The sequence below is a fragment of the Hyalella azteca genome, unplaced genomic scaffold (assembly GCF_000764305.2).
Source record: "Hyalella azteca isolate HAZT.00-mixed unplaced genomic scaffold, Hazt_2.0.2 contig13798, whole genome shotgun sequence".
NCBI lineage: Eukaryota > Metazoa > Arthropoda > Malacostraca > Amphipoda > Hyalellidae > Hyalella > Hyalella azteca.
In genome coordinates this window covers 112,961-127,745 of record NW_025943705.1, presented here as the reverse complement: position 1 = coordinate 127,745, position 14,785 = coordinate 112,961, and the positions used below count along the sequence as shown (strand labels likewise).

General features: G+C 39.6%; 1 protein-coding gene across 2 annotated transcripts; it reads left to right on the top strand.

The window, feature by feature from the left end:
* Nucleotides 1–3,333: 3,333 nt before the first annotated feature.
* Nucleotides 3,334–14,522, top strand: LOC108674118 (pro-resilin-like). Of its 2 annotated transcripts, none has more exons than XM_018162025.2 (3): nt 3,334–3,389; nt 3,717–3,899; nt 13,336–14,522. In XM_018162025.2, the coding sequence occupies exons 1-3, from the start codon at nt 3,375–3,377 to the stop codon at nt 13,564–13,566; spliced, it is 429 nt and encodes a 142-aa protein (XP_018017514.1). In that variant the 5' UTR covers nt 3,334–3,374; the 3' UTR covers nt 13,567–14,522. The 2 variants fall into 2 exon arrangements, with proteins under 2 accessions (XP_018017514.1, XP_018017512.1); XM_018162023.2 differs by lacking the exon at nt 13,336–14,522 and adding an exon at nt 4,339–4,629.
* The last annotated feature ends 263 nt before the right edge of the window (nt 14,523–14,785 follow it).

Below are 14,785 nucleotides of genomic sequence, written 5' to 3'. Positions count from 1 at the left end.
TGTTAATCAAAATATATACCTTGTTTTCAGTTACTTTTAATGCTAGGCGAATTAACATCAACCTACCTATCAAGCGCTGATGCCGGAAAAGGAACTTAAAGAAACTTTATCCAGAAAAAAACACTGTAAAAGTACGTATAAAGTTTAATGAAATAAAATTCTTAGAGGAAAAATATTTAAATAAAAATTAAGTTGACGGTCGGCGTACGCGAGACCATTTCTTCCTCGTGAGGAAATGACAAGTACTTTTCTTTGAGAAAAAATACGTGCATTCTTATTTTCTTTCCCATCCCTTCCGTGAAGAAATGAAACTGTTTAAAGATAAAAATATTCTTCAATGGATGTCCTCCGTTAAAAAATGTATGAAAAATTCTGCTAATAAAAGTTTAGTATTAAATGACAACACTTGCACACACAATCAGGACGTACAGTCATTGTCATATTCTAAACCTTTAACATTATTAAGTATGTTCAGTGCAGTCACTTCGCTTAGACTTTTGCATTGCAATGCTCAGCATCATTGGATGACTCTGAACTGTAATCACTGGGCAGGGTGGCCCAGTGGTTAAAGTTCAGAGTACCAAGATTGGAGCAGAGAGGCGCGGGTTCGATCCCAGCTCTGTGCGCCAGTTTCTGGTCAGAATCGGCAAGGTGGCCGGACGGTTAAGCACAGCAGAATTGTAGCAGTGAGTTGCGAGCTCGAGACCGCGAAATGCTGTGAATGTTCAGCGATGTTAAGAATCGGCGACAGGCCTACGGCCTAATAAATGCTGACACCGCTATATTACATACGTATTCTGTTTATGCCATCTCCCGTTATGCTTTACTATATTATATGTACTATATTATATTAGTAAGTGATTCGGACGTAGCAGTCTCAGACAATGATTGGGCCCCGCCTCAGTATGCCCTCAGTTAGACCAGCTGATGCTCTCAGTTGGGCCAGCTGATGCCCTCAGTTGGACCAGCTGATGCCCTCAGTTGGGCCAGCTGATGCCCTCAGTTGGGTCAGCTGATGCCCTCAGTTGGGTCAGCTGATGCCCTCAGTTGGACCAGCTGATGCCCTCAGTTGGGCCAGCTGATGCCCTCAGTTGGGCCAGCTGATGCACTCAGTTGGGCCAGCTGATGCACTCAGTTGGGCCAGCTGATGCCCTCAGTTGGACCAGCTGTTGCCCTCAGTTGGGCCAGCTGATGCCCTCAGCTAATGCACGATGCTGTTGCTTGCTTTTTACCGATTTCAAGGGTGAACTCCATTCCTTTTAGCTCCTCTAAAAATACATTAAACAACCCGGGTTGTACCATGGAAAGGGATCTTTCCCGCAGAGACTGATATCTGGTCGCAGCTATGTTGCGTTGCGGGGGTATCCTATGCTGTCTCACCCTTCTCTTATTTTTATTTGTCGCAATTTTGATGATTTCACATTCGAACTTAGGATCCAGTACAGTTATTTTGAATAATACAGCTGTATTCTCAATTGCCTAGACTATATAGGAGCCTTGTAGAGACTCTTCAACTTTGGCCTGTCAGCACAAATGAAGAATTTCTGCACCTAAGTTCACTAAAAATAAAATAAAATAATGGTCTGCCGAAACCATAACTCTTTCCATGTTATTTTTATGCTGTCCACTTGACGATAACGTCGTCCACTTGACGATAACGCAGTCCATGTGACGATAACGTCGTCCACGTGACGATAACGTCGTCCACGTGGCGATAACGTCGTCCACGTGACGATAACGTCGTCCACGTGACGATAACGTCGTTCACGTGACGATAACGCCGTCCACGTGACGATAACGTCGTCCACGTGACGGTTGCTCCACCAAGTTAGCGGTTACGCTGGACGTGTTCCGGTTACGCTGCTGCGTGCGCACGTGAAAGTTTCAAGGTCTCAGGGAAAGTTACCGCGAAGGAAAGAGAAGAAAGAGCGTTTGGTTGCCAGTGAAGCGAAGGTACCGAATACATACGTTCGATTTCTTGTAATATTTTTAAGAAAAGTTTGGGCAAAGCGAAATAAAGTTACACTCAAGCATCGAATAAAAATCAACACGAAATTATTAACACGCCTTAAAAAAATATTTATATATGAACGAGTTTTTACCTTGGAAGTACTGTGAAAAAATATACGGTGACCTTGAAAACGAACGCCGGCTGAGGTATTTGCGTTCACAGTGAGGCAGCTGGTGAGGCCGCTATGAGGCAGATAGTGAGGCTGAATTAAGGCAGCTGGTGAGGCGCAATGAGGCAGATAGTGAGGCTGAATTAAGGCAGCTGGTGAGGCCTCAATGAGGCAGCTGGTGAGGCGCAATGAGGCAGATAGTTAGGCTGAATTAAGGCAGCTGGTGAGGCCACAATGAGGCAGCTGGTGAGGCGCAATGAGGCAGATAGTGAGGCTGAATTAAGGCAGCTGGTGAGGCCGCAATGAGGCAGCTGGTGAGGCGCAATGAGGCAGATAGTGAGGCTGAATTAAGGCAGCTGGTGAGGCCGCAATGAGGCAGCTGGTGAGGCCGCATTGAGGCAGCTTGTGAGGCCGCAATGAGGCAGCTCTACAGGAAGCCTACGCAGCAGAGGGTGGGGAAATAATGAACAAAAAAATGGGCTTGTAATGAAGAATAAATTTTTTTATGTAAAAATGAACAAAAAAATGGCATGTAATGAAGAAGCAGGGGTTCATTGTTGAGGGAAGATGACAATCAATTATCAATAAAAATCTCTTGATCTAGCAAAAAAATGATCTCACAATGAAGTTTATTGACCATACTCGATCTGAGATCGATCTACTAGGAGACAGTGATCGAGCAAGTGGTTAGCCTGCCGATCGTTTAGCTCAATTGTATCTTGACCTTGGCCACCTGCCATACAAGGTTAAACGATTTTTTAAAGCTACTTGAGTCTGAATTGCGGCTACCGTGGAGCCAAGTTTCTCAAATCATTTGGTTTGGAGTACAATAATTACATGCAAGATACTATAGATGATTATGATACATGAATAATTGCATTAATTTACAATTGAATTAAGTTAGCAACAGTTAATAATTAAACACTAATTAAAAACAGCATCGTTTCCAAATATGTCTACTCTGTGACAAGTTTCAGGTTAAATCTCAAAAATTGTTACAAAATGAGGAAATTCACAATGTCCGTTCTTTATTTCCGTCATAATTCCTTATTAAAAATTGCTACATGCTACTGAGGCCTTCCGCCCAGTTTATGAGACCAGAGGCTGGGAGAAGAAGGGTGTGGTCACAGCACCGGCCATCAGGCAACCGTACGCGAGGGCGACCTGCACTATATAAGGCGGCGTCCGGATGACCTCAGCATCAGTCGCTTGACGCATCTCGAGCACTCCGCACGCGCACGCTCCTGCACCAACATGATTCGCTCCTGTGTGAGTTCCTCGGTTGCTTATATCAGTGGCTAAAAATGGCATCCTAACATAGCTTAAGTGATTATTCATCTACTCAAAATCATCAAAGCGGGATGGTGTGTGTATAAATTGGAAATTAGTGAAAGGAGTAGCGCGATGTTCGGTGACAATATCAGTGCTAAAAAAATAGATTCAACCAATATTATCACTGCTCTTCGGCTTTCATTGAGATTAGAATTAAACCCAATCTTCTATCTGATTGAATTTATTTTCTGTTACTCTCTAAAAATTAGTTCTGCCTTACCATTTTTCCTGCTCATGTTCTTATAAGTTATTTCGAATTTTCAGATTGCCTTAGTTCTAGTGGTTGCCACGGCCGTGGTGGCCGAATATGGACATGGTGGACTCCATGGCGGTGGACACCTTGGTGGATACGGTGGCGTCGGAGCCATCGGCCACGTCGGTGGACACGCCATCAACGGCATTCATGGTGGACATGGCGGTGGATATGGACATGGCAAAGGATTATACGTGAGTGGACTTCACTTCAGGGTAACAACAGAATTATTCTAGTTACACAAATCTCTAAAAATCTGCTTTAATATATATATATATATGGGGCACCGAAATATCTACAGCCGACAATCACTGGTGAAATCCTGGTCTGCAAACAGAAAGGGATCATTCAACATTGTCTGCATTCTTCCCCTCATCGATGATGCGTCATAAGGAAAAGTTTTTTCGTGCAAAAATATTGCCTTACAGCAAAAATATCAATCACGTCGTAAAAAATGTTTTTATATACAAAAATATTGTCTTACTACGGTCATGAGTCGCCAATAACTAGTCATTCATAAATCACTGGGTTTTCATTGACAGGCACCTGCGCACTACGGCTTCGAGTACGGCGTGCAGGATCCGTACTACGGCATTACTAGTCATTCATAAATCACTGGGTTTTCATTGACAGGCGCCTGCGCACTACGGCTTCGAGTACGGCGTGCAGGATCCGTACTACGGCGCCAACTTTGGCCACAAGGAGCAGCGGGACGGCTACAAGACCACGGGGGCGTACTACGTCCACCTCCCCGACGGCCGTCTCCAGAAAGTCTCCTACACGGCCGACGAGTACGGTTACCACCCGGTCGTTACCTACGAGGGTGTCGCCAAATTCCCAGTAATCAAGAAGGGATACCATTAAACTGACTGGAAAAAAAACATTAAACTGACGGCGTGTGGCCGACAATTCATTCATTTTGAAACTGCTTACAATTTTCTTCCTGGAATATTTTTTTATTTGCGTGCATGCAAATTGAATTAATAATTTTATGTGTTCGAAAAATGTGCGAATACTTTTATTGTACCTTAGTTTCGCCAATAATTTTGTTTAATTAATAACTTACACGCAGGAGGGTTATGCTATTTGGCAAGTAAAATATTTCATCCAAGAGAATTTCAAGCAAAGCTAACTTACGAATTTAGCGGGGATTCTGAAATCCGAAGACGAGTCCCATGTCTATGTCCGCGATCGAACGAATTTTATGTTGACGAAGCAGATATTTACTAATCTGTCGTCGTTTGCACCATAATAATTTTAATGATGTATTCGAGATGATAACGAACAGTGTTTGGAGAGAAATAATACTAATTTTAAATTATTAGAATTAATAACTAATTGTGAATTCACAGAATTAATAACTAATTGTGAATTCACACAAGGTTTGTTTCGATGAGAGAGTGGCTTGTCAATAGCAGGCTCATTCAGATGAGTGGATCAGCATAATTATTCATGAATAAAGTGAATGAATATACACAGCGACGGGCATTGAATCAGATGAATTGAAAGGTGCTTAGCATGCCTCAACAAATTATTATGAATTATCTATGTTGTAACGGACGCCTGTGTAACGACCCGCGACAATGTTAAATCGAAATAAAATTGAATAAATCAAAATAAATAAAAAGTTGTCACTTTGTAGCCGTGAGTAATGAACTGCTTCATCAAATTTATTATTTACTATCAATACAACGGATTCTGGGCAAAGCATGTAAGTACGAAACCGTCCGACCAGAATAAAAAAATTTTGCATTCTCGTGTTTTATTTTGTTTCTTCAAAGTACCAATGATGCCAACAGGGCATCAAGTCAGGCACTACCATGGAAAACTATAAAAATATATATAACTCAGTACTCACTGCAGTGAGTGACAGAGAGCGCATTTTCTCGTCGACGAAAACGTGAAGTCACGGACGGACGGACAGACAGACAGACGGACGGACAGACGGACATGGCGAGCACAATAGTGCATTTTTTCCATAAATGAGAAAATGCGCTAAAAATGTCTAATCAAAGTGCATAGAAGAAAACTTCAACAAAACGATACAAATATCTACTATTTATTCAATAGATGACGAAGTGTTGCTCGGATACGCAGAGTGGGAACTTCCTGCTCTAGAATTTTCGAGAAAATAAACAACATCCTTGAAAAATATTCTTGTCTTTTGCAATGTTTCCGTCAATTGAGAAATTTTAAAGGATAAACTATCATAAACGTTCGTCATATACAGCAGCACTTTCCCGTTCAATCTATTCTGGGTGAACTCAAATATAATTCGCATGTCCGCGGATACACAGGCCGGGTGATTAAATTCCCATGTATGTACATCGACATACAGGAGGATTACACTTCCATACACGTGGATATACAGGAGGATTACATTCCCATAGGTGCGTCGATATACAGGAGGATTATACTTCCATACACGTGGATATACAGGGTGATTACATTTCCATATACGTGGATATGTAGGATTACATTCTAGTGTGCGTCGATATACAAGATGACTACATCCTCGTGTACATAAATATATACAGGGTAATTCTATTTCCTTGAGATGACTTTATAAAGGTTATTCCACTTCCATTACCCCAAAACTTTCACACGCATATCGTGGAAACTCACTTGTAAAACATTTATCGTCCACGCAGTGAGTGAATTTTCAGGCCCAGATTATTTGGTTATATATTAATGCGCGTGAGGAATGCATATGCACTCGCCCTTGCTGAATGAATCCACTGAAAAAGTTACCTGGTGCCATACTTTCAAAATTCGCTAAGAGAACGTAAGTACTTACGCTCTATTTTCTTGTCTATGATTGGTGGATTTTGCTTGAAAGGCCGTCAATGATTGGCTGATGAACTTACGATCTCTTGAATTTTTTGAAAGTATAGGCCCTGGATTTTAAGTGTGCCGACAACCATAAACTCAGCGGTTTAGCGGCGGCTATGCCTTTCGTGCTTGTCTGTATATCATTTATCACTAAGGCAGACGATCTATCATCGTGTCCTTAGTCTCTAGGTCTTGTTTCGTTGGAGACCCCTTGAAAACAAGCGTAAATAAGGATAAATTCCTGTCATTTAGATTCGTGTGCTAACTATTGGACAGTATAATCCTAAACGTTTCGAATGCTGTACCTATTGTTCAGTATATATTACTGAACGTTTTGATATAACTCTATACTTGCCATATGTCAAAACTTTGTTAAAGTAGTCTATTTTCGTTATTGCATTTGGTTTTCCTGCTACGTAGGCAGGTTCGCGGGTTGATTCATGCAGTAAATTACACCAGCTACAAATGCTGCACGTGTTTTATTCCGAGCCAAAGTGGCGTTTACAATGCCTTGGCATTGACAAGATGTAAGTTGTTGAGATGTTGGTTGCAAAGTTAATTATGAACAGGCATGGTTAAACAAGAGATCTCGACAAGCTCCTGATACAGTCGTTTACAGTTTACCATTAACACGACGCTCTACAGTCGTGTTAAGGGTAAATGACTATGTAATAGGTGCATGTCGGAGGCTAGCTATTGTCGGGAACCATGACGTGGTCCCGACCGTAACCTATATACGAGATCATCCCGTAACGTTTATATAGCAATTAATGTTGCTTTGTCCTACCTGTCTACGGGTTCATTTCAATCCAGTTCTACTCTTATAGGTGTCCATCTTTGTCTTTCGTCACCATATGAATAATTTAAATTATTCATGCCAATTTTCCCATTGATAAACCTGGGTTAAATCTGTTGTACTCCCACTTTGCGGTCCATCCGCCACAGCAATAAATAAAATTATGGCAGAAAATGTGAAAAATATAAACACGAAACAAGTTTATTCAATCGATATTCAATCAACCTAGAGCGCGAAGTGATTCAAATAGGTTGTTGCTTGAATTCCGCCACTTTTTCGCTCAATTAGGCGCCAACGGAAGTTTGAAGAGGATGACGTCATGCAGACGTCATCATGCGGCATCTATTAAGTAAATGGTGGAGGTTGCTTTCATTAAATTAGGAGATATTAGTTTCTCAGCAGATGTACTTTGAGCCACTTTATCATTAATTAGGAATAAGTTAGCGGTTAGCACTCATTTAATCTATTGGGAATCCATTGTCAATCAATTTTACCTTTATCAATCATTTTAATCAATTTGAAAATTAATTCAAAGCTTTTGTTCCATTACCCAAAATGTTGAATAATTCGACCCCACATCTTTATTATGAATCAGGCCGTGAAGCGGCTTTAGATCTTCAACCCAACACCTTGAAAAATAATCACACTGTCTTCGCCGGACTTACAGTGAAGTGAAGCAGACCTGGCCAATGTGGTGAATTATGTCCAGTTCAGGGCTCGAAGAAATGTTCTTTCTACCGGGGTGGTTGGTGCAAATTTATATTATGGGCGCATATGAGGTGTCTGTCTATATTATATAAGGTCAAGGAACATCACTTGGATTAAGTACCAAACCTGGACATCAGGAGGTCGCTACGGACACAGGCTCCAGCTCTTCGTTGCTTCACTGATGTCGTAGAAATTTTGAATCGAGATTCGTCATCCAATCAAAAACCTCTTTCGTCAACTTTAGCCAAATCGCTGTTGTCGCTGTCGCACCCTGGCTTTTCTTTTCTTATGATTTCATTAAAATCGCAGACGATTGAGGCGATAATTCCGAAGTCAAATATTTGTTTGATCAGATCAAATGATACCGGTTTTATGGATTTGGGCCGTGTTTTACGTTAGTGATTACGAATTTGATAATGTGACAATTGATTTGATCCTTTTATATGTATATAATACCCTTCAAATATTGCGCTCTTTGAGTAGCTATTTTTTAAATTTGATTTTAAGACTTCGGGTGTGAAACAATCACACCTCCCAGCCTGAGCACAACTTGATTTTTCTTGAAAACTCCAACTCAACAGCCTCTTCACTTCATTTTGAATTTTTCTTCATGCTCTCACAAAGAGGTTTTTGTGTGGAAGAAAATAACAAAGGAATTAGGCACTGATAATTTTCATAGGGTGTTCACCATGCTGCATTTTAGCAGGTATTGTCCCATTGAATAGCTATGCCCAACATCACTCCTGCAAAAGCAAGCATGTCCCATTTCGTGGGTCTACACGCTAGCGGACAGCAGACAATGAAGTTGGGAGCTTGAAGCCACAACTCTTAATTAATGTCCACTTATAAGCCACCGCTATGGCATATAAAGTCACGGACCAAGTTGTCAAGGGTATTACTTAATAACCCGTACTTAATTTCATCTAAAATATCAGTATTTCAATTAGGTCTTCAATAAATTTACTTCTATCTAAACCGTTAAATTACTTATCAACTATTTAGCACACGAAAAAAATAGCGCTAGCTTTACCACATAACCGCCTGGCTCAACTTTTATTTGTTTTAAAATTTAACACTAAAACGGTTGCTATAAGAATGAATATCTACTTTAAGGAGAGAATTTTCATTCCAATCATGCCTTGGAATGAAAAAATTTCCTAGTCTTATATAATTTCGTATTCACAGTTCGCTCTGACAACGAAGTTAACAATTCAAATACTGTGTTGCAATATTGACCCTTCTCTTCTACCATGTCTCACTCGTTCATTTGTTCACTTCTAATTTCAATTTATAATTTTTCGTTCACTTCCATCTATTTCCCGTACTTCCCTTTTCTTTCACTTCCACCCAAGTCTCATTCAAACTTTTGTTTCACCTCCATCGAAGTTCCATTAATTTATATCCTTTCACTTTCATCGAAGTCCCACTCGTTCATTCCGTTTTTTTCGCTTCCCAAGTTCCATTCATTCCTTTTTCCTTCATTTTCACCTAAGTCTCATTCAAACTTTTTACATCACTTCATTCCGAGTCCCATTCATTCCTTTTTTCCTTCACTTCCATCCAAGTCCCATTCATTCCTTATTACTTCACTCCCGTTCATTAGAATTACGGATAAAATTTTCCACGAAACCTTGAAATTTTCACGCTGCTGACGTGTGAGTAAAACCGCAACATTGCAGCGTAACCGTAATGTTGATTGTATTCTTTAAAGGGATTAAAACAGAAACGTTGGCTGCGTAACTGTATATATAGCGTTGAATATGTAACCGTTGAACGAAATTCAAAACTATGAGATGTGCATTGCAACGGCAACATCCGTTTCCGGTTTGGCTATGACTTTAACAGCCTGACACAAAACGCATTTTTACATTGGACAAGTGAATGCATTTCTTGGGTTAAACGGAAATTTCGAGTTTGATTTAATATATTATCAGCAAGACACGTAATTCAGAAATTGATTCAGTGAATACAGGTGGATTTTTACAGCATTTTTGTTGTTGTCATGTGAATACATTTCTTGGGTTAGGGGAAAATTTCAAATTACATCGGCCATTGGCCGAAAACCAAATTCAGAAACGAATGAGCAAACATTAGAGGAAGGGACCGGTCGATGGTAAATGTTTTACCAAATTTCCATCATATTCGTAAGAGGGGGGAATTTTAGAATGAAATTAACTAATAAAATCCAGTACATAAGAATGCAATCTTCCTGCATATCCACAACCATGATAATAGGAAATGGGATAACCTGTTTATCCATGCATGTACATGCAAAATATATTATAGTTCGCCTTCAAATTATTCAATGGGAAGTGTTATTAGTAATAGTGCACGCGTTTAAAAAGTTTATCCTTTTCTCTCTCGTAGAAGATTGGAAAAGAAGACAAGATTATTTTCGGAGGATGTTGTAAATTTTTTCCCGGAAATAATAGAACAACAAGAAATAAAGTTTGCATTGCGTAGAGCAGGAAGTTTCCACATTTTTCGTCCATGCAACACCTCGTTACCCGTTCATTGCTTGTGAACTCGATATCTATTAAATTTTTTTGTTGAAGTTCTCATCGAAAAACTTCACCGATGACATTTATCGAACTTTTTTTTTTGCTATCGTGTTTGACGCGACTGGGTCTGTAGTCTGTACGACACACGTATGCCAAGTCTTCAAGTCTTCACTCAGATAAATGAGTAGCACGTTGTTCTAATAGCGATGCACCTGGGATTGCCCCTATGATGAGTCATCGTGACACAGTCTGGCCTGTAAAAATTGAGTATCAATGCAACGTTCGTTCGCTGCTAGTGCTGCTCGGGTAAGACATGCAATGTGTCACTATATCGTATATGGTCAATATAACTTGTTCATTATTGTCCATATATTTTATATAATAATATTTTGTCCATATATTATTGCCATATATTATATCTCTTATACTGATTATTGTCCATATATAATTCTCCATATATTATTGTTGATAAGGCTTGTATAATCTCATTTTTGTAAAAATTTTAGAAACGATGCTTCAATAATAGAAATGTTGGTGCAACATGGGTGACTATGTGGAATTTAGACATGAAGAAAATTGCTTTTCATGACACTTTTTGCCGGTTTTTTTGCTCGTGTCTCGAACTGTTAATAGTTATAATGCCAAGTATTATGACCCTGTTGGTAGCATTGGTATTTGGAAGGAAACATATGTGCTGGACTTGCTATCCACAAGCCAATATCTAATCGAAGCAATGAACATCGATGTACACAAATCGTTATTAATTCAACATGATTTCCGTACGCACTGTTATTGTTATCTAGACTTCATCATTAGAATTTTTATGGTAATGCTTGTATGAAGCATGCTACATTCAACGTTACGGTTGAATCTCCCGTGTTCATACCACTCATTCCACTATACGGTAATGCAGTACATGTTACGGTTACATCACCCGTGTTCATTCCACTCATTCCACTATACGGTACTGCAGTACAAGTTACGGTTACATCACCCGTGTTCATTCCACTATACGGTAATGCAGTACAAGTTACGGTTACATCACCCGTGTTCATTCCACTCATTCCACTATACGGTGCTGCAGTATATGTTACGGTTACATCGCCCGTGTTCATTCCACTATACGGTGCTGCAGTATATGTTACGGTTACATCGCCCGTGTTCATACCACTTATTCCACTATACGATACTGCAGTACATGTTACGGTTACATCGCCCGTGTTCATACCATTCATTCCACTATACGGTTCAGCAGTACATGTTACGGTTACATCGCCCGTGTTCATACCACTCATTCCACTATACGGTGCTGCAGTACAAGTTACGGTTACATCGCCCGTGTTCATACCACTCATTCCACTATACGGTGCTGCAGTACAAGTTACGGTTACATCGCTCGTGTTCATACCACCATTCCACTATACGGTGCTGCAGTACAAGTTACGGTTATATCGCCCGTGTTCATTCCACTCATTCCACTATACGGTACTGCAGTACAAGTTACGGTTACATCGCTCATGTTCATTCCACTATACAGGCACACCGTTCCGTGTTCCGGTTCAGTATTACACTTTGCGGATTCGTGTTCCATGTTTCAGCTCCGCTCAGGCGTCCGCTTGTGAAAGCGTCAAGGTTTCAGGGAGAGTGACCTCAAATAGAAAAAAAATTGAGTTAAAATAAAGAATTGACATGATGCATAACTTTACCGGATGATGTGTTCTGTAAATGTAAAGACAGTTAGAGACTATGCAGCACATTATTTACAATGGTCAAGGAATACTGTGATACACTTAACAAAAAATGAACACAAAAGATAAAACAAAGTCAGAGTAAAAATAATCGTCAAGGAGTGTGATGGTAAAAGTCTTGTCTGGCCGCGGCAGGAATTTCCTGACGGAAACAGCAATTAAATAAAGATTTATCTGAAAGAGTAAAACTGATCTGAGAAAATAGGATTGGTTGGAGGGGGAGGGGGGATTGATCTGTGATTGGACAATCGCTTGATCTATGAGGTCGGGTGATTGATCAAGGAGAGATGTTGATTGGTTTCAATAAAAAAATTTTCCGATTGAAGTAAGACTAATTCTATTTGAAAAAGTTATTGCTCAAGTAATAAAAGCTTTTGCCTCAAAAGAAAAATGCCGATTAAATTTTAAGACTGAATCGTTCACGTTTGAGGCTTGTGAATTTAGCTCAATCTTATCTTGACCTTGGCCTAACAAGGTCAATAGTTGTGGCACTTGAACAATTTTTTTTTGCCAGAGCTGCCGTGGTGAAGGCAATTCGCAGAAATTAGTCTATAATAGTACAATTTAGAATAGGAATCTATGAAACAATCAATCATCGCATAGCCTCTAGCAAAAAATAACTTGATTGTAAACAAAATAAATCAACTATCTTCCCGAAAGTGCTTTGGTTGGATTAAAACTGCATCTGACTTGCTGAGAGTTAGTGCTCAAGTTCGTGTTTGCTTGTTAATTTCTACTATTTTGTGATTGTATTAGTAGACTAGATATAAAGTTAATATATGGTTATCATTTTCATATGAGGTTCTCTTAAATAATGGCAGTTTTTTCCCCATTAGCTGAAAATAATTATGCTATTGGGTTTAACATGGTTTACGTGGAAGTATTATTTAAATTCACTTAATGTAAATTCCAGCATAATTTAGTTTTAAAAGCACATCAATGGCCTTCCGCCCAGTTAGTGAGACCAGCGGCTGGGAGAAGAAGGGTGTGGTCACAGCACCGGCCATCAGGCAACCGTACGCGAGGGCGACCTGCACTATATAAGGCTCCTGCGCACTACGGCTTCGAGTACGGCGTGCAGGATCCGTACTACGGCGCCAACTTTGGCCACAAGGAGCAGCGGGACGGCTACAAGACCACGGGGGCGTACTACGTCCACCTCCCCGACGGCCGTCTCCAGAAAGTCTCCTACACGGCCGACGAGTACGGTTACCACCCGGTCGTTACCTACGAGGGTGTCGCCAAATTCCCAGTAATCAAGAAGGGATACCATTAAACCAAATGAAAATCACCTGAATCGTAAATGCGAACTTTGAAATCTGATAGTCGTTCATGGAAAATTTCAGATCGCTGTCGTTCCGTGTGCTCGCACGTTTTTGTGATTGTATTTTATCGAAAATGTCGTTCTCCGTTATTGCTTAATCGAATTATTCCACAACACGTCCGCATTGCGATTACTGGAGAGGCAGCTCAGCTGATTGGCTCTTGAATTGATTCCAATTGTAATTTTAATTGGCGAAGAAGAGTTCGAAACGTCGGATTTCATAAATTTATTATTAATTTTATGATCTCCCACTCCCTCTTCATTTTTTAAAACCGGTATTGCAATTTTGTTGTGGAAAGGATGTTTGATACGTTGTTGTTGTCCTTGTGATATCTAATTTCAGTAACGAATTCCGTAATTACAACTAAGACTTTGCTGAATAGAACAACTTAATTCAAGACGAAATATTAATTTAAACTGGTAATGCAACAAAGGATAAGCGACTTCTGAAATTAAATTCTATTCATCTGAAAGAATACAGATAATGAATTAATAATCTTGATGATTAAACTTGTACGCCTATAAATTTAACAACATTCCATGTATATGAAATATTCAATTGTTTCATGGGTAGAGTCATAATAAACAAAATAGCTTCAGATAGCAGAATGACAAGTTTCCTGACAAAGCTCTTTGCAATAAGAATAAATTTAACTTAAACAAAGAAAATGTTGAACGACTTACGAAGTTGTAGTTTCTATATTACGTTTCTGGCAGCGTCTCCGTACCAATAAGTTAGTTAGCTAAAAAACTTTAAAACGCAAATAATAGCCTAATAACAATTTAATTACTTACTTAAGATCAGAAAAGTTTTACGAAAATATGAAGCTCATTTTGATAAATTTAAACTAGTTTGATCAAAGCTTTTTATGTATATGATTTTTTTGTGAATAAATCAAACTCCGAAACTGTTCTTTGAAAATTTCCTTTCTCATTAAAAACTTAGTTAAGTTCCGGCGCTATGGAATAGGCGAGTGAACTCACTCAGTGTCATTACTCATTAGGTTATAATGGGACTCAGTCAGTGCCATTACTCATTAGGTTATAATGGGACTCACTCAGCGTCATTACTCATTAGGTTATAATGGGACTCACTCAGTGCCATTACTCATTAGGTTATAATGGTACTCACTCAGTGGATTACTCATTAGGTTATAATGGTACTCACTCA